At 43.8% G+C, this 20,411-nt stretch overlaps 1 protein-coding gene across 4 annotated transcripts in view; it reads right to left on the reverse strand.

Annotated features, from left to right (window-relative positions):
- LOC135510612 (Kv channel-interacting protein 4-like) overlaps positions 1–20,411 on the reverse strand; it is a 268,359-nt gene that overhangs the window by 48,710 nt on the left and 199,238 nt on the right. The window contains exon 1 of one of the 4 annotated variants that reach the window (XM_064931670.1): positions 5,147–5,337. The exons of the other annotated variants lie outside the window; for them this stretch is intronic. Within the exon in view, the coding sequence (XP_064787742.1) occupies positions 5,147–5,258 (112 nt within the window). The 5' untranslated portion in view covers positions 5,259–5,337. Of the gene's footprint in view, positions 1–5,146; positions 5,338–20,411 lie in introns of those variants that run through there. 4 annotated transcript variants of the gene reach the window in all.

Here is a 20,411-nt window from a genome sequence, read left to right on the forward strand (position 1 = left end):
ACCCTAGACACTGTCATTTGTGGAAAAACCCAGGAAGGCAGCCGTTTCTGAGATACTGGATACGGCGCGCCTGGCACAAGACGATCATACCACGCTCAAAGTTGCTTAGGTCACTCGTTTTGCCCATTCTAACGTTCAGTCGAACAATAACTGAATGCCTTGATGCCTGTCCGCCTGCTTTATAGCCACGGCGACATGACTCACTGTCAGTAGGAGTGATACATTTACATGAACGGAGTGGTGGACCTAATAAACTGGGCAGTGAGTGTATGCTAGGTCATTTGTGGATGACAGATATAGGCCAACAGTATTATTACTGGAATGTGGCATAACTGGTGTTCCTATGGGGCAGTGTAATGGACAACAATGAGAACTTCAGAGCACACTCCCAGTATGATTCCAATGAGAATCAAGTGCATGTTCAGTTTGTTTAATCAATTTCAGGTAACGGTTGAGCCTGCGAGGCAAAGGAGAAGGGACAAGCATGTATCTTTCACCAAGGAGAGAAAGACAGTGTTCTTTGTACAACTGAACAAGAATTCTAAAATGAACAAAAAGATCAGGTGAATTTCTAAACTATAAGTCCATCACTTCTACCCCCCAAATAGCAGACATCGGCAAGACTGCCTAAACACCATTCCATTCCAAAACATGACTGGATCGGAGATGCAACACGTCAATGTAGTTATTGACCAACTGTCAGGCGGTCTAAAAGCTTTGCCAGCAGACATCCTGTCAAGGTGATTATGTCGGGGTGAGATAGTGACCACATCATCTGCTTTTCGCAGGTTCATACCACACACTGTGAAGGTTGATACAGTTCCTTTATCCAACCACCACAGCAACAGATCGATACAATGACCACTGCTGAAAAGTAGGACAATTGTCTTTCAAAGAAAGACTAAAGATTTACCTCCAGTATATCAACCTAATTTAGTGTCACTTGTGATGTATAAAGATATATATATATAAAGTGGGGCAAAAAAGTATTTAGTCAGCCACCAATTGTGCAAGTTCTCCCACTTAAAAAGATGAGAGGCCTGTAATTTTCATCATAGGTACACTTCAACTATGACAGACAAAATGAGGGAAAAAAAATCCAGACAATCACATTGTAGGATTTTTTAATGAATTTATTTGCAAATTATGGTGGAAAATAAGTACTTGGTCAATAACAAAAGTTTATCTCAATACTTTGTTATGTACCCTTTGTTGGCAATGACAGAGGTCAAACGTTTTCTGTAAGTCTTCACAAGGTTTTCACACACTGTTGCTGGTATTTTGGCCCATTCCTCCATGCAGATCTCCTCTAGAGCAGTGATGTTTTGGGGCTGTTGCTGGGCAACACGGACTTTCAACTCCCTCCAAAGATTTTCTATGGGGTTGAGATCTGGAGACTGGCTAGGCCACTCCAGGACCTTGAAATGCTTCTTACGAAGCCACTCCTTCGTTGCCCGGGCGGTGTGTTTAGGATCATTGTCATGCTGAAAGACCCAGCCACATTACATCTTCAATGCCCATGCTGATGGAAGGAGGTTTTCACTCAAAATCTCACAATACATGGCCCCATTCATTCTTTCCTTTACACGGATCAGTCGTCCTGCATGATGTTTCCATGCTTCACAGTAGGTATGGTGTTCTTTGGATGCAACTCAGCATTCTTTGTCCTCCAAACACGACGAGTTGAGTTTTTACCAAAAAGTTATATTTTGGTTTCATCTGACCATATGACATTCTCCCAATCTTCTTCTCGATCATCCAAATGCTCTCTAGCAAACTTCAGACGGGCCTGGACATGTACTGGCTTAAGCAGGGGGACACGTCTGGCACTGCAGGATTTTAGTCCCTGGCGGCGTAGTGTGTTACTGATGGTAGGCTTTGTTACTTTGGTCCCAGTTCTCTGCAGGTTATTCACTAGGTCCCCCGTGTGGTTCTGGGATTTTTGCTCACCGTTCTTGTGATCATTTTGACCCCACGGGGTGAGATCTTGCGTGGAGCCCCAGATCGAGAGAGACTATCAGTGGTTTTGTATGTCTTCCATTTCCTAATAATTGCTCCCACAGTTGATTTCTTCAAACCAAGCTGCTTACCTATTGCAGATTCAGTCTTCCCTGCCTGGTGCAAGTCTACAATTTTGTTTCTGGTGTCCTTTGACAGCTCTTTGGTCTTGGCCATAGTGGAGTTTGGAGTGTGACTGTTTGAGGTTGTGGAAAGGTGTCTTTTATACTGATAACAAGTTCAAACAGGTGCCATTAATACAGGTAACGACTCGAGGACAGAGGAGCCTCTTAAAGAAGAAGTTACAGGTCTGTGAGAGCCAGAAATCTTGCTTGTTTGTAGGTGACCAAAAACTTATTTTACACCATAATTTGCAAATAAATTCATTAAAAATCCTACAATGTGATATTCTGGATTTTATTTTCTCATTTTGTCTGTCATAGTTGAAGTGTACCTATGATGACAATTACAGGCCTCTCTCATCTTTTTAAGTGGGAGAACTTGCACAATTGGTGGCTGACTAAATACTTTTTTGCCCCACTGTAAATTATTAGACATGCTTGAATCTGCTTGTAGAACTTCTTAGGAACAATAAAACAGAGTAACTGAAAGCATGTTTGTATATCACCACAATTGATATTGATTAAGCAACGGCAATTGAGTCTCTCTCTCAAAACAGTGAAAACAGCCTTTAAGCTGTTAATGCACATATCACTATTTCCTATGTACATGTGAATGAGAATACAAGGACCCACCAACGTTTGATTCGTAGTCTTAACAACGGTTTAAAGTGTGTTTACCACTTGTGTGTTTACCGCCTGACAGATGGTCTTTAACTAAACTAAAAGTGCTTACTAAACATTTCTACTAGACAACTGTTCTGCCAAATTAAACAGTTTATTTAGTCATGCCACGTTCTGTGCTCATTTCAACAGTCTGCCCTTACTTAGTAACATCTGAGTGGCAATGATGTCCTTTGTGTACACCAAATGAGATGTGTACAGAGCATATAATAGTAATTCACACCTCCTATGATTAGCCAACACACTACAGCACAGAGGAGAAGGGCGCTTTCTTGCGTATGTAAGCACAAAGCGCAATACAGCGATGATTACACATGCACCAAGAAAAATAATCCCTCCCACAAACTCTTTCCTTGAAAACATCAAAATATTTTTACGAGCCTAAAACGCAGAACGACTTAAATTCAGGAGGCACTCTTGACCTGTAGGCCAATATAAACCACAACTGGAGATGCATTACAGTATGTCTGAGTTGACTCAGCCTCCAGCACCCGTATCTTCCTCAGCTAATTCGGTATCTCTACATGCTCTTTGTACACCACACTACTTTGAGACACACGCTAGTCCAAGGAAATATACCTTTGTAGCATAAAGAGACAGATCTGGATTAAAATCTCTTTGAGAGTTGTTTCCCACACTACCTCCGGAGCAGGGTTTCCGTTAGCCGGTAATCCCAAATAAAATTGTTGCTGGCCAAATTGCCCAGGAGAATACACTGTGCTCAGAATGGAGAATACACTGTGCTCAGAATGCAAAAATCACATTACGATTATGGTAATTCATCTTAACAGAACATGCAACTCCTGTAATGAAGCAGACAATAAAACATCATTTTCAAACATTTTCCAAAATTCAATTTCGCCAAAAACTCTAAACAGAGCGAGCACCTGATGAGAGCAGCTCCATATGTGATGGATGAAAATCTCGGTTAGAAATGCAACAACTAGGATGGGCTGCTAATATGACTATGATTGTGCCTTTGGCTACTAGACAATGAAAGAAAGTTGATATGAAAACAAATACAACAGAAGAGAAATGCATGGTTTCAATGGCATATGAGGAAGTATTTTAAAAACAATTGCCCCCATGTTTCTATGGTCAGATTATGCCTAGGCTTCTTTGAAGCAAGTTAAGACAGGCCTCATAATATTTAGTAAAATGTTCAGATTTCAAACAATTAAGCGCATACTGCCTCCAGCTCACAATACAAAGACGGTTGGGGGATGCGCTGACAGCCTACCGTTGCTTATGCACTCGATGGGCAAATGGAAGGCATGCTTCAATTACCAGTTGAGAAATAAAAATAGAAGCTCTTTTTAAATCGTGGACATCAAAACTGTTTAACATGCGATTGCATTTAGAATTGTTGCGCAGTTATAAAAGCACATTCCACCCCAGCAGAGGAGAGAAGCTGCAGCAGCTCTAGCACCGTCTGACCAGTGATCCTCTGCTAAAAATAGGCTCTGTATGCTGTGATCAATAAGATACATGACGGACTACAGAAAATACACACGCCCCAATTTAATCCCCCAAATTTAGCTAATTAACCTATAGACCAATAAGAAGGACAATCAAATGTTTATCCATTTATTTACATAAATGAATAAAAATCATTCTGCAATTTGGATTGTTTTTTCTCCTGATCAATTTGGCTGGCAACTATTTTATTTGAGCCAAAAGCCGGCAATTACCGGCTAACGGAAACCCTGCTTCGGAGGTAGTGTGGGAGAAATCTAAACCACATACTCCTCTTAGTGGTACAGTGTAATGAAACTACACGTGTCCCACACCACATCCCTTAAAACCAGAATACAGCATTTTTGCTCTGTTAGCATAACTGAAAATGAAAGGCTTTTAAAATATCCACACATTTGCGAATCGTTGCATTAATCAAGTGTGCAACATTATGTGCAATATGGTTTAGATTTGGTTTGTCTATATACTATGGTATTTACGGTATGCTAATAGTTGGCCACACCACATCCAAGGCTAAAGTAAGGATAGTGTAAACAGAAAAGTTGCAAATGATGTTGGACACTGCGCATATATTACTAATGTAAATTCACCCTTACACAGTAGTTGACCACCCCGGTCTTATAATGGCTTGCTACACCCGTTTAAGTTTCCCAAACTGCTCTCAGACACTCAACAAAATGAAACAAGCTTCATTGGCAAGAAAGGAGCAATATAATACAAAACATATTACATACCAAAATAACACATTATAATCAAGTAAGGAGAGTCACCAATGGACAAATATCTCTCACTTATACTACAATTCAAAGACCCTCACTCTCTTTGTTTTCCATTGCTGTCTCTCTCCTTTCTATCCATCTCTCTCTTACCCTCAGAGAAGTTGATGAGCCCCAGCAGGTGCAGCAGTTTGAGAGAGGCACACACCAGCACCACGATGCCCACTGTCTGCAGCCCCTCAGTCTCCCACACCATGTTCAGCATGGCGCCGCCGCCACCATGCCCAGACCCTGCAGCCCCGACTTCGGACCCCGACCCGGCCTCCTCGCCCTCTGGAGCCCCGGCCGCGCCCTCGGCGCTCCAGTTCCCCCGCGCCCACTCCACCTCCGTCGCGCCCACACACACGGGCTGGGCGCCCCGAGGCACCCGCCTACCGTCCGCTCACTCCCCAAATCCAGACTGGGTGGGTTGGAAGTGGAACGGGTGGATAGGGAGTCTGTCTGCCTTAAAGTCCCAGAAAGTCTGCTAGAGGCATACAGGAAATGTTTGTCTCGTTAAAAAGTAAGAAGGTAGAGGAAGAGTGATGAAGATAATAACGTGGCTCCTAAAGTCCTTTTAAAGAGTGCCTCTTTCTCTTCGACTCTCTTCTTGTCTACGTATGTATCTCTCTCTGTCAAGGGAGAATACTCTAAGAGCTACGGATGAGGAGTGAATGAACTGCTATGTTCCCTCTGACAGTCACTCTGGCTCAGATGTAGAGAGGGGAGGGAGGCAAAGGAGGGAGGGAGTCCAGGAGGGAGGCAGAGAAAGAGAGGAAGGGAGGCAGAGGAGAGAGAGGCAGAGGGAGGGATGGAGTACATGTACAAGAGAGCACGAGCGAGGGTATAAAAGAAAGCAAGAGAGAGAGGGAGATAGAGAGGGAGGTAGAGCAGGAAGGTATATGAGAGATAAGGAGATAGTGGGAAGGTATATGAGAGAGAGGGAGAGAGAGAAAGAGAGAGAGAGAGAGAGAGATGGAAGGTATATGAGAGAGAGAGAGGGAGAGAGAGGGAAGGTATATGAGAGAGAGAGAGAGAGAGAGAGAGAGAGGGAAGGTATATGAGAGAGATGGAGAGAGTGGAAGATGGGGGGGAGATAGGGAGACAGAGAGAGAGAGAGGGAGACAGAGAGAGAGAGAGAGAGAGAAGGTATATGAGAGAGAGGGAGATAGAGAGGGAAGGTATATGAGAGAGAGGGACAGAGAGAGAGAGAGAGAGAGGTATATGAGAGAGTGGGAGAAAGAAGGAAGGTATATGAGAGACAGGGACAAAGAGAGAGAGAGGGAGGGAAGGTATATGAGAAAGAGGGAATGTATATGAGAGAAAGGGAGATAGAGAGGGAAGGTATATGAGAAAGAGGGAATGTATATGAGAGAGAGGGAGATAAAGAGGGAAGGTATATGAGAGAGAGGGAAGGTATATGAGAGAGAGGGACAGAGAGAGAGAGAGAGAGGTATATGAGAGAGTGGGAGAAAGAAGGAAGGTATATGAGAGACAGGGACAAAGAGAGAGAGAGGGAGGGAAGGTATATGAGAAAGAGGGAATGTATATGAGAGAAAGGGAGATAGAGAGGGAAGGTATATGAGAAAGAGGGAATGTATATGAGAGAGAGGGAGATAAAGAGGGAAGGTATATGAGAGAGAGGGAAGGTATATGAGAGAGAGGGACAGAGAGAGAGAGAGATGTATATGAGAGAGAGGGAGACAGAAGGAAGGTATATGAGAGACAGGGACAGAGAGAGAGATAGAGAGGGAAGGTATATGAGAAAGAGGGAAGGTATATGAGAGAGAGGGAAGGTATATGAGAGAGAGGGAAGGTATATGAGAGAGAGGGAGAGAGATAGAGAGAGAAGGTATATGAGAGAGAGGGAGAGAGATAGAGAGAGAGAGTGGGAAGGTATGAGAAAGAGGGAAGGTATATGAGAGAGAGGGAAGGTATATGAGAGAGAGGGAAGGTATATGAGAGAGAGGGAAGGTATATGAGAGAGAGGGAAGCTATATGAGAGAGGGGGTAGGTATATGAGAGAGAAGGAGATAGAGAGAGAGGGAAGGTATATGAGAGAGAGGGAGAGAGAGAGAGAGAGAGAGAGAGAGAGAGGGAAGGTATGAGAAAGAGGGAAGGTATATGAGAGAGAGGGAAGGTATATGAGAGAGAGGGAGAGAGAGAAGGTATATGAGAGAGAGGGACAGAGAGAGAGTGGGAGACAGAAGGAAGGTATATGAGAGACAGGGACGGAGAGAGAGATAGAGAGGGAAGGTATATGAGAAAGAGGGAAGGTATATGAGAGAGAGGGAAGGTATGGGAGAGAGAGGGAAGGTATATGAGAGAGAGGGAGATAGAGAGAGAGGGAAGGTATATGAGAGAGAGGGAGATAGAGAGGGAAGGTATATGAGAAAGAGGGACAGAGGGAGAGAGAGGGTCCTGTGTGGCTCAGTCGGTAGAGCATGGCGCTTGCAACGCCAAGCGTCGTGGGTTCGATTCCCGCTGGGGCCACCCATATGTAAAAGTAGTGGCCCCAGCCGACTTGTAAGTCGCTTTGGACAAAAGCGTCTGCTAAATGGGATATATTATTATATTATTATTATAGAGGGAAGGTATATGAGAGAGAGGGAGATAGAGAGGGAAGGTATATGAGAGAGAGGGAGATAGAGAGGGAAGGTATATGAGAGAGAGGGAGATAGAGAGGGAAAGTATATGAGAAAGAGGGAAGGTATATGAGAAAGAGGGAAGGTATATGAGAGAGAGGGAAGGTATATGAGAGAGAGGGAGATAGAGAGGGAAGGTATATGAGAAAGAGGGACAGAGGGAGAGAGAGAGGGGGAGATAGAGGGAAGGTATATGAGAGAGAGGGAGATAGAGAGGGAAGGTATATGAGAGAGAGGGAGATAGAGAGGGAAAGTATATGAGAAAGAGGGAAGGTATATGAGAAAGAGGGAAGGTATATGAGAAAGAGGGAAGGTATATGAGAGAGAGGGAGATAGAGAGGGAAGGTATATGAGAAAGAGGGACAGAGGGAGAGAGAGAGGGGGAGATAGAGGGAAGGTATATGAGAGAGAGGGAGATAGAGAGGGAAGGTATATGAGAGAGAGGGAGATAGAGAGGGAAAGTATATGAGAAAGAGGGAAGGTATATGAGAAAGAGGGAAGGTATATGAGAGAGAGGGAAAGTATATGAGAAAGAGGGAAGGTATATGAGAAAGAGGGAAGGTATATGAGAGAGAGGGAAGGTATATGAGAGAGAGGGAGATAGAGAGGGAAGGTATATGAGAGAGAGGGAAGGTATATGAGAAAGAGGGAAGGTATATGAGAGAGAGGGAAGGTATATGAGAGAGAGGGAGATAGAGAGGGAAGGTATATGAGAAAGAGGGAAGGTATATGAGAGAGAGGGAAGGTATATGAGAGAGAGGGAGATAGAGAGGGAAGGTATATGAGAAAGAGGGAAGGTATATGAGAGAGAAGGAGATAGAGAGGGAGAAAATAGAAAATAGTAAAAAGAAAGAATAAACCCTTGTGTCCAAACTTTTGACTGGTACTGTACATATTAATTACCCCAAATAGGACAATTAACAATCAGGTCAATCTACAACAGACACTCGGCTCTTGGGACATATGAACATACAGTACAGTTCTCTAATATTATTACATGAAGAGGAGTAGGCTGAACCCTGTGAATACTGGTCTAAACTTGGCAAGAGTACAACTATTGGATACTGGGACAGTTGTTAATTTACATAAATGCATATTTCCCCAATGGAGCATGTGATAATAACGAGATAATAATAATGAGAAAGTCCATTTGAAGGGACAACGGACAGCTACAGGGACAACAGCGCCATAGATTAACATACGCTCAGTTATAGCCAACAGTCAATTAGGAGAGTGGAAACTTCAATCTACTAATAGCAGCTTTCATTTCAGTGACTGATTGTAACATATAGTAATGGTTGTTTAAGCCTCTGTCTAACTGAACTGTAGATTGGGAAGGTCACTTCATTTGAAACAGGAACCTTTTCCAACAAGAGCAAAAAGCAAATTGATTACTCTAGATCATTAAATGTGACTGATTACATTTAGGATTCATTTGATTCAACAGAAGTCTATTGAAGTGGGTGGGAGGTAGAGGGGAAAAGCAATGTATCTTCTCATATCCTAACTACCCTCCAGCGCTGTGTGTGTGTGTGTGTACTCGCTCCAGAAAAAAAGCCAGTGATCATACCCCCACCTACAGGGCTGCTATAGAACTGTTCACAATTACAACGACTTTATTATGGTTTATGAACTCTTCTGTGAGCTGTTCTCCATCAACCCACTGAACCCTCCTTTCAAATAACAGTTCAGTCACAAAAAAAATAAGATATCTCGTGACTAACCTTTGTTACAGTAAGTCCCCTATGAAGACAAATCTATATCCGTTTTCATGAACACTTTGCTCAAATTTACTCAGCTCTTATACGGAATGCAAATTTAAGAACAAATGAGAACTATTTTCATCTACTCGCATGAATAATTTCACATAGTGCCATTTTTTTATCCACCAAACATAGGCTACTGTATTTAATGAAAACGGTATTGTGAGTGCTCATTGGTAGTATGTGTGCTTCATTCACAGTGCTAAGATGTCCTCAGTGACATTATTACTCTAAAAGGCCCCTGGGAATAAGGGATCTCAAATGTCAGATTTGTGTTATTGCAGGAGAGGCACTAAGGACATACTCTATCAAGAGTAATCGTGATACAGGTGTAAGATACAGTACATTGCACAGAGAAATAGCTTGTTATCAAAAGTCAACTCAGCTGGGTTCTCACTGGAGATGGGGAAAGTGTTTTTATTGATGTCAAAATGTCAAGCCAACAGTGTAAATGACAACAGAACGAAGGCAACACTACACCTCGACTGCAATAAACCTACAAAATTATGCACATGCTTTTTAATAATTTGACAGGGTTAGACCAGGATTTTAGTTTTCCAAACAACCTCCAAAACGATGCAAATTTTCAGTGGCATAACATTTAACGTCTTTACCTCAGGCCACTTGAGGGCTCTACCAAAGCCAAAAGGTGGAAGACCTCCAGGACAAACAGTCATTAAGATTGAAATGTGTACTGTATACACTACCGTTTAAAAGTTTGGGGTCACTTAGAAATGTCCTTGTTTTCCATGAAAAAAATACATGAAATGAGTTGCAAAATGAATAGGAACATTGTAAAGACGTTGACAAGGTTTCAATAATGATTTTTAATTGAAATAATAACTGTGTCCTTCAAACTTTGCTTTCGTCGAAGAATCCTCCAATTGCAGCAATTACAGCCTTGCAGACCTTTGGCATTCTAGTTGTCAACTTGTTGAGTTAATCTGAAGAGATTTCACCCCATGCTTCCTGAAGCACCTCCCACAAGTTGGATTGGCTTGATGGTACTTCTTACGTACCATACTGTCAAGCTGCTCCCACAACAGCTCAATAGGGTTGAGATCCGGTGACTGCTGGGCAATTCATTATAGACAGAATACCAGTTGACTGCTTCTTCCCTAAATAATTCTTGCATAGTTTGGAGCTGTGCTTTGGGTCATTGTCCTGATGTAGGAGGAAATTGGCTCCAATTAAGCGCCGTCCACAGGGTATGGCGTGGTATTGCAAAATGGAGTGATATCCTTCCTTCTTCAAGATCCCTTTTACCCTGTAAAAATCTCCCACTTTACCACCACCAAAGCACCTACAGACCCTCACATTGCATACATCATGCTTGACAGATGGCGTCAAGCACCTCTCCAGCATCATTTAATTTTTTCTGCATCTCACGAATGTTCTTCTTTGTGATCCGGACACCTCAAACTTAAAATGAAACACTCTTTTCCAATCTTCCTCTGTTCAGTGTTCTTTTGCCCATCTTAATCTTTTCTTTTTATTGGTCAGTCTGAGATATGGCTTTTCTTTGCAACTCTGCCTAGAAGGCCAGCATCCCGGAGTTGCCTCTTCACTGTTGACGTTGGAGTTTTGCAGGTGCAATTTAATGAAGCACTGGGCTGTGCTTCTGCACGGGTTGGACGGGTTGTGCAGGCTCTTTGCTCGAGACCTCCAGTGCGCCTCCACGACCCAGTGCATCCGGTGCCTCGGCAAGGAAGAGGCCGCCTGTTTGTCTCCCCAGCCTGATGAGTCTTGTGCCTGCTTCTAGAACCAAGTCTCCCTTCTGTCCGGAGCTGCCAGAGCCACCCGTCAGTCCGGAGCTGCCAGAGCCGCCCGTCAGTCCGGAGCTGCCAGAGCCGCCCGCCAGTCCGGAGCTGCCAGAGCCGCCCGCCAGTCCGGAGCTGCCAGAGCCGCCCGCCAGTCCGGAGCTGCCAGAGCCGCCCGCCAGTCCGGAGCTGCCAGAGCCGCCCGCCAGTCCGGAGCTGCCAGAGCCGCCCGTCAGTCCGGAGGCGCCAGAGCCGCCCGTCAGTCCGGAGGCGCCAGAGCCGCCCGTCACTCCGGAGCCGCCCGTCAGTCAGTCCGGAGGCGCCAGAGCCGCCCGTCAGTCCGGAGGCGCCAGAGCCGCCCGTCACTCCGGAGCCGCCCGTCAGTCAGTCCGGAGCCGCCAGAGTCGCCCTTCACACCGACGCCGCCAGAGTCTCCCGCCTATTCGGGGCCCGCTGCAAGGGTCCCCAGTCCGGGATCGGCGGCGAGGGTCGCCACTCCAGAGGCGCCACATAAGTGGGCCAAGACTAAGGTGGAGTGGGGTCTACGTCCCGCATCAGAGCCGCCACCGCGGTGAAATGCCCACCCAGACCCTCCCCTATAAGTTCATGTTTTGCGGCCTGAGTCCGCACCTTTGTGGGGGGTACTGTCACGTCCTGACCTTAATTCCTTTTTTATGTCTCTATTTTGGTTTGGTCAGGGCGTGAGTTGGGGTGGGCATTCTGTGTTTTATTTGGCCTGGTATGGTTCCCAATCCGATCTGGACTACTCTTCCTCAGACGAAGAGGAGAATCGTTACATGTAGTTCCTTGAGGGCCTTTGTGGTATCGGCTTAAGGGGGAATATACATGGCTGTGACTATAACCAAAGAAAATTATTTTGGGAGGTAATACGGTCTTGCATTTGATTGTGAGGTATTCTAGGTCAGGTGAACAAAACCACTTAAGTTCCTTTACCTTATCACAATCATACCATACTAGAAGTCCACTCCGAATACCTTTTCTCCGCCGGCGGCGTCTTGGAGCAGCCTCTGGGATAAGTTCAATTGCCTTGAGGGGTACAAACAAAGGATCCAATTTGGGAAAATCATATTTCTGATCAGAATGCTGGGTGAGTTACTGCCGCTGTGATATCCAAACGTTTTTTCGGCCATATGTAATAACACAAAAAACGTTCTGGGCTAATAATGTAAGAAATTACAACAACAACAAAAAATACTGCAAAGTTGGTTAAGAGCTAGAAGCAGTGCTGCGATTTCTATCCTACAGTACAGTAGAGCAGTAAGTCATTCAGTCACCAACACGCATCTCTAGTCGCCCAATGGTGTCAAAATGATAAGCACTTGGGAGAGACAGACTGTTTCAGACCCTAATAGAGGGTAAGCGAGCACGAGAAAGATAGGAAGAGGGAGAGAAAGAGAGAGAGTGAGTGTTCTCCTTCCATCAATGTTACAGATTAACCTACGATCTGATAGATCCTTTCATTTTTATTCCAATGGAGGGGGTCAACTGACATAACAGGTTGTTTGTGGGAACCTGGTGAAACTTTTTTTGTTGGAATACAATCAAGTCCCCATATAGTCCCCATATTCCAGCAACATCTGTCTTCCAGTACATCTATAGTAGCCAGTGTCTGAAAATGTCACTCGGCCTCATCGATGGATATTGCCTCTCCATTCCGAGACTGATTCCTTATCATGGAGCACATGTGCCACTGAAAAACCTGAGGCCATTGTTCCTGTGTCTCTGCAGGCGAAGATATTGATTTTGGGGACAGATTACATATTTTCTCTCTCATGGCTGTCTATCGCTGCCCTCCAGCCTGCCTCGTCCTGTCATATTCACATGGGGGGGGGGGGTCTTATCACCAGGTGTCTGGACTGACCGAGCCCTGCAGGAAGAGGTAAAAGACAGTCCTCTACATCGACAGTGTGTTTCTGTTCGGAAGCTAGAGTTGCGTTTGCACGGGGAATGAAATTATGAATTTGCATCATGAATAGCCAGCAATCGATGAATAAGCACTGTCCCCAGTGGGATGGTCTTTGTCAAATGGGCAAATGAATTTGCACCAGAACTTTAAAGTTTAGAGTAACTGATGTTTTTTATGCCTTTTCATCCCAAAACCCATAACTCTGATGATTCCAGAATGACAAATCAAAAATGCTAATATAATACACCACAGGGGAGATAGTAATTATATTTCCTGTCGTTGAAAAAGTAACCTGATTCCTTGTTTATTAGAAGAGAGGAGCTGCATATGCAATGAATGGTGGAGGGACTCTTACAATGCAGACATATTTCTTAAAGGCTATGCATTATCAATCCGACCTCGGCCGCATTTACTTCAATGCCGCCTCCGCAAAAGTCAGATCAAACATCATTTTTTGGGCGGATCGCAGAGCTGTTGTCAAGGCAGTGAGTTAGTGTTTATACAGGACCTCCCGGGGCGGGAGGGCCACCTACAGTCAACCAATCATGTCAATGCGGAGCGATACGGAGTCCTCCGCATTGCTACAACATTTGCGTCACACCCTACATACAAAAGCCTCGGACCACATTTTCCGATCAAGAATAAATAGGCTTTTAGTGGCCTCTTTGGATCTTGCAGACACACACAAAGGAGAATGTCACACAAGTACACATCTCCAGATGCCACGTGCTTACATCAAAAGCACAAGACCCCTTAGGTCTGACACTAGGCTTATCGCTCACTCCAAGGGGCTACATAGGCCTCCTTAATTTTGATTCACTTCAAGCCCCAGGACTCCTTGTGAGAATTGTTCATCTCGAACAGGTGACAGTGATTGATTTTCACAACACTCAAGTTGCCAGTGTGCCCTGTGGCTATTTTTGCTGTCAAACGGCTTGTCCCACACCATCACACACAAGAATCTGAAATCGCCTGACTTCAGGAAACACAGATGGCCTTAACCCCTCACTCACACGATATTGATTGATCCATTTACACAATGAGTTGCTATTGGTTTTGAATACTCATGGCTCTATTGACAGATACAGGAGATCAATGGGTCCAATCAGTTGTACAACCAATTGCAGCCAGCTGGACAGGCATTGTCTACAGGTGGACAGTCACACAAAAGCCATGGGTTTGAACTCAGGACAGTGTGCTGCTGCTGATAACATTGACTCGCTGTTCCATCTGTCTTAGCCTGGAAGCTAGCATGGTCTAAAAGCCTTACTATGGACGTACTGCTTGGAAGACAGAGGGCAAGAAGCCTTTTTGAAGGACTAGCTTTGTACTCTGATTTACAGTATAGGCTAGGTTACCATCCTTCAGTGGCAAGGTACCACAAAAAACAACCATTGATTGAAGTTGGCTGAAGAATATGAGGTGGCTGAAAAACAGTAGGGAAAGACATGGGGCGCATAAAAAGGAAGTGGACATGGTGCTGGGTGATATGGCCAGATATATTTTTTTTCAAACATATGGGTGATTCACCACACAGTACATTTGGATTTTTCCGCCCCAAATAAGCTTTGTTGTACAGTTAAAGGTCATATACACTGCATTTTAAACAGTCAGGAATATTATAATAAATTCAGGGCTTGTGAAATTATACCTAGGCTAAATTTAACCCTTCCACAACCATAAGAGCCACTAATAGGCTTTTTTGCAATAATCACTGATTTGGCTTTCATGACTGTCTATGAAAATGCTTTTTCCATTACAAATTTAACCAGAACCATACATAATGCACAATCACTAATAATGACTAACTTCATCTAGCAGGCATTATAGAACATTAATACAGGTCTCATAAACAATCTCTCAAGCACAAGCCCACGTGCTAGTGAATAGCCAGCTTTATGAACTCAGCAAAAAAATAAACGTCCCTTTTTCAGAACCCTGTCTTTCAAAGATAATTCGTAAAAATTTGTAAAAATCCAAATAACTTCACAGATCTTCATTGTTTCCAATGCATGTTCAACGAACCATAAACACTTAATAAACATGCACCTGTGGAACGGTCGTTAAGACACTAACAGCTTACAGACGGTAGGCAATTAAGGTCACAGTCATGAAAACTTAGGACACTAAAGTGGCCTTTCTGCGGACTCTGAAGAACACCAAAAGTAAGATGCCCAGGGTCCCTGCTCATCTGCGTGAACGTGCCTTAACATGCTGCAAGGAGGCATGCTGCAAGGAGGCACCAGCCATACTGCTCATTATGTGCGTCATTTACTGCAAGACAGGAATGCCAGTGTTCTGCCATGGCCAGCGAAGAGCCCGGATCTCAATCCTATTGAGCACGTCTGGGACCTGTTGGATCGGAGGGTGAGGGCTAGCTCCATTCCCCCCCAGAAATGTCTGGGAACTTGTATTTGCCTTGGTGGAAGAGTGGGGTAACATCTCACAGCAAGCACTGGCAAATCTGGTGCAGTCCATGAGGAGGAGATGCAGTGCAGTACTAATGCAGCTGGTGGCCACACCAGCTACTGACTTGTACTTTTGACCCCCTCTTTGTTCAGGGACACATTATTCCATTTCTGTTAGTCACATGTCTGTGGAACTTGTTCAGTTTTTGTCTCAGTTGTTGAATCTTGTTATGTTCATACACATATTTATACATGTTAAGTTTGCAGAAAATAAATGCAGTTGTCAGTGAGAGGACGTTTCTTTTCTGCTGAGTTTATTTCAAGTTTAGGTAACTTGAAAGGTAGAAGAGTTTAATTCTTATGAACCCACACTTCTGTCAGTCTCCAACTGTTTGAACAGCATGCTTGCGCCCGCAACCGTCTGTACAAACACAAGATTTTGTAAGCAAGTCGTGGTTGCTGAGAGGAAATCAATTCAGACAGTTATCTCTTGATGGGATCATGAAAATGGTGAAGAAACAGGAAAGGTAGAACGTGTGTCATCAGTGTTCAATCTAAGTGTCCTCGGTTCAAGTCAGGAGTCCGTAGCAAAGAAAGGCAGTCAATGCTCATGGCTTGTCCTAATGACAAAACTGTCAATGCGGTCTAGTCTCCAAAAACATCAAAGCCATATGGCTATTTCCTGCACACTGAACAAAAATATAAACGCAACGTGCAACAATTTCAAAGATTTTACTGAGATACAGTTAATATAAAGAAAAGTGTCAACTGAAATAAATTCATTCGTCTCTAATCTATGGATTTCACATGACTGGGAATACAGATATGCACCTTTAAAAACAAAAGTAGGGGAGTGGGATCAGAGATCCAGTCAGTATCTGGTGTGACCATCACTTGGCTCATGCAGCGCGACATCTCCTTCGCATAGAGCTGATCAGGCTGTTGATTGCGTCCAGTGGAATGTTGTCCCACTCCTGTTCAATGGCTGTGCAAAGTTGCTGGACAATGGCGGGAACTGAAACACGCCGTCGTACACATTGATTCAGAGCATACCAAACCAAACATGTTCAGTGGGTGACATGTCAGGTGACTATGCAGGTCATGGAAGAACAGGGACATTTTCAGCTTCCAGGAATTATGTACAGATCCTTACAATATGGGGCTGTGCATTATCATGCTGAAACATGAGGTGATGGCGGCAGTTGAATGGCACGACAATGGGCCTCAGGAGCTTGTCATGCTCTCTGTGAATTCAAATTGCCATCGATAAAATGCAATTGTGTTCATTGTCAGTAGGTTATGCCTTCCCATACCATAACCCCACCATGGGGCACTCTGTTCACAACGTTAACAGCAAACCGCTCACCCACAAGATGCCATACAGCATGTCTACAATCTGCCCGGTACAGTTGAAACTGGGATTAATCGAGGAAGAGCACACTTCTCCAGTGTGCCAGTGGCCATCGAAGGTGAGCATTTGCCCACTGAAGTTGGTTACGAAGACGAACTGCAGTTAGATCCAGGCCCTGGTGAGGACGACGAGCACGCAGATGAGCTTCCCTGAGATGGTTTCTGACAGTTTGCGCAGACATTCTTTGGTTGTGCAAACATATAGTTTCATCAGCTGTCCAGGTGGCTGGACGAACCTGCAGGTGAAGAAGCCGGATGTGGTTGTCCTGGGCTGGCGTGGATACATGTGGTTTGCAGAAGTGAGGTCTGATGGACGTACTGCCATATTCTCTAAAATGTTGTGTGAGGCAGCTTATGGTAGAGAAATTAATATTAAATTATCTGGCAACAGCTCTGGTGGACATTCCTGCAGTCAGCATGCCAAACTGCTTGCTCCCTCAAAACTTGAGACATCTGCGGCATTGTGTTGTGTAACAAACTGCACATTTTAATGGCCTTTTGTCCCCAGCACAAGGTGCACCTGTGTAATGATCATGCTGTTTAATCAGCTTCTTGATATGCGACACTGTCACGCCCTGACTTTAGAGAGCCTTTTTATGTCTCTATTTGGTTTGGTCAGGGTGTGATTTGGGGTGGGCATTCTATGTTTTTGTTTTCTATGATTTTGTATTTCTATGTTTTGGCCGGGTATGGTTCTCAATCAGGGACAGCTATCTATCGTTGTCTCTGATTGGGAACCATACTTCGGTAGCCCTTTTCCTCCTTTCAGTGTGGGAAGTTAACTTTGCTGGTGGCACATAGACCTTAAGCTTCACAGTTGTTTTGTATTGTTTATTTTTTTGGTCGGCGCCATCCTAAATAAAAGGAATATGTACCACGCTGCACCTTGGTCCTCTTCTTCCAGCAACGGCTGTGACACACACCTGTCAGTTGGACGGATTACCTTGGCAAAGGAGAAATGCTCACTAACAGGGATGTAAAGAAATTTCTGCACAACATTTGAGAGAAATAAGCTTTTTGTGTGTATAGAACATTTCTGGATCTTTTGTTTCAGCAAAGACTAACTGCAGTCATATCCAGACCCTGGTGAGGACGACAAGCACGCAGGTGAGCTTCCATGAGACGGTTTCTGACAGTTTGCGCAGGTATTCTTTGGTTGTGCAAACACACATCAGCTGTCCAGGTGGCAGACCATCCATCCTCAGACCAACCTGGTGATCAACCAGTGGTGGAAAAAGTACCCAATAGTCATACTTGAGTAAAGATACCTTAATTAACCTGACTCAAGTAAAAGTCAACTAGCAAAATACTACTTGAGTAAAAAAGTCTCAAGGTATTTGGTTTTAAATACACCCAAGTATCAAAAATAAATGTAATTGCTAAAATATACTTAAATATCAAAAGTAAACCAGATCAGAAGCTGTAGGTAGGACCAGGGATGTTCTCTTGATAAGTGTGTGAATCGGACCATTTTCCTGTTCTGCTATGCATTTAAAATGTATCGAGTACTTCTTCTGGGTGTCAGGGAAAATGTACATTTTCTTTAGGAATGTAGTGAAGTAAACATACAGATGCCCCAAAAACCTACTTAAGTACTTTAAAGTATTTTTTACTGAAGAACTTTAGACCACTGTTGATCACCGTAAAACTTTTCAGAGTTATGGTTTTAAGACCTAAATGGCTAGATGCTTTCAAGAAGGCATTAATAGTGGTCGGGTACAAGTGATCGGGTAATGCAGAATGTGCAGATGTCCAACACTGACATGATGCACACACCAGTGTCTACAAACGGTGGGTATTGAGTCCATCCCAGGGATGGACAGCTCATTGATTGCATCATTTCCTAGAACATTTAGGCCCAGAGCCAATATGAATGTGTCTTATTTTAATTACTGGGAATATTATAATAAATCCCTATCAGATTCTTGTATCTAATTGGGTTGAGTAGAGAATTCACATCGGAAGTGAACATGAACCTTCATTCTTTTATCAAGTACTCTCCTCCATTTAACCTCCCAAGGGATACAGCCATCCCCAAAGGGAATGTCTCTATGGTTTTAATAATGTTCCACCACTTTATATTTCAGGAGATTTTCTTTCTCGCATAATCCCAGTTAATTGTGTGGAGACATCCCTTGTCATAAAGCAGTCGACGCCGGCACAGCATTATCAGGGGCCATCTGTGCAGATTTGCAAAATGGATCAGATATCGTCGACAGCAGACCCCCCCCCCCCCACCACACACACACAAAAACTGAGCACATCGAGTAGGCCGGGGAGTCCGAGATAAATGGATAATGACTGCCCGTAGATAATAGAAAAGGAACTTAAAGGGATAGCTACTACAGATAGAAGTCAGCATATAGGGTAAACTGATTTCCACTTATGACTCAAGGACTGGAGCGGAGAACACTCAAACTGAAAAAGGTCCCTTTGCGGTTTCTGTATTTCTTGTTGATGGTAGAAATGTTGAAAGTACACATTCAAGGCATGTTTTGGGGGTAAAGGGGTTGAAAACATAAAACCAATTACGATAATACAACAGCCAGAAGTGAAGCACTTAGCTGCATAAAACATGCTGTGCGAGGCTACACACCAACATACACTGCATTTACGACATTGGGAGAGTCAATGTGTTCAAAGTCAATTAATTAAGCACTTCTAATCATTAATCACCATGGAAACAACAGATCTGTAAATTACTGTATGTTTGTCATGCTTGTGACAAGATACATGACTTTGCATGTTGTGTATTAGAATCTCTGACATTTATGAATAGATTTTAAAGTGATGACAAAATATGGGGAAAAGATGAGCACAGGCAAGACCGCAATATTTCAACGACCCATAGTTCGCAGGAATGTGAGGAATATACAGGACTAATGATTTTAAAGATGTGAGACAGTAGAAGACAAGATGTCTCAGTTCAAGAACGACGGGCCCTTTCGAAGTCCGGTATGACCCATGACCTGCTCTAAAAGTGCACTATTAAATGTGAAAGCCACTCCGTTCACGGAGCAGTGAACAAATCCAACTAATTGGGCTGAACAAAGAGATGTAAAATAGAGTATCCCCCTTAGCCAAGTTTAAAACAGAACGACTGTCATAAAATCCTTCCTACGCCGGGAGTGTGTCCGGGCCAATACAGACGGGAACAGATTATTAAACAAAGACATTAAAAGTCAGCTCCAAAAGCCTGTTTGACCTGGTGTAAAAAGGGATGACTTTGCAGAGACTTACTACCTCTGCAAAACGTCCGCCTCGTAAATCATTTGGTAAGACCAAGACCGCCAAGTGCTCAAGGAGAAATTCAAAAGCTCAACCTACTTTTTTCAATTGAAGAGCTCAGAGTGGAAGCTTCAATCGGTTATTTTACATTGTCCTTTTCTTTTTTTTTTTTACTTGGTCCTATTCGGGATATAGGTAATTAGCTTCATCATCAGCTGAAGAGTCAATCGCTTGGGTG

This window comes from Oncorhynchus masou, chromosome 23, assembly GCF_036934945.1.
Source record: "Oncorhynchus masou masou isolate Uvic2021 chromosome 23, UVic_Omas_1.1, whole genome shotgun sequence".
NCBI lineage: Eukaryota > Metazoa > Chordata > Actinopteri > Salmoniformes > Salmonidae > Oncorhynchus > Oncorhynchus masou.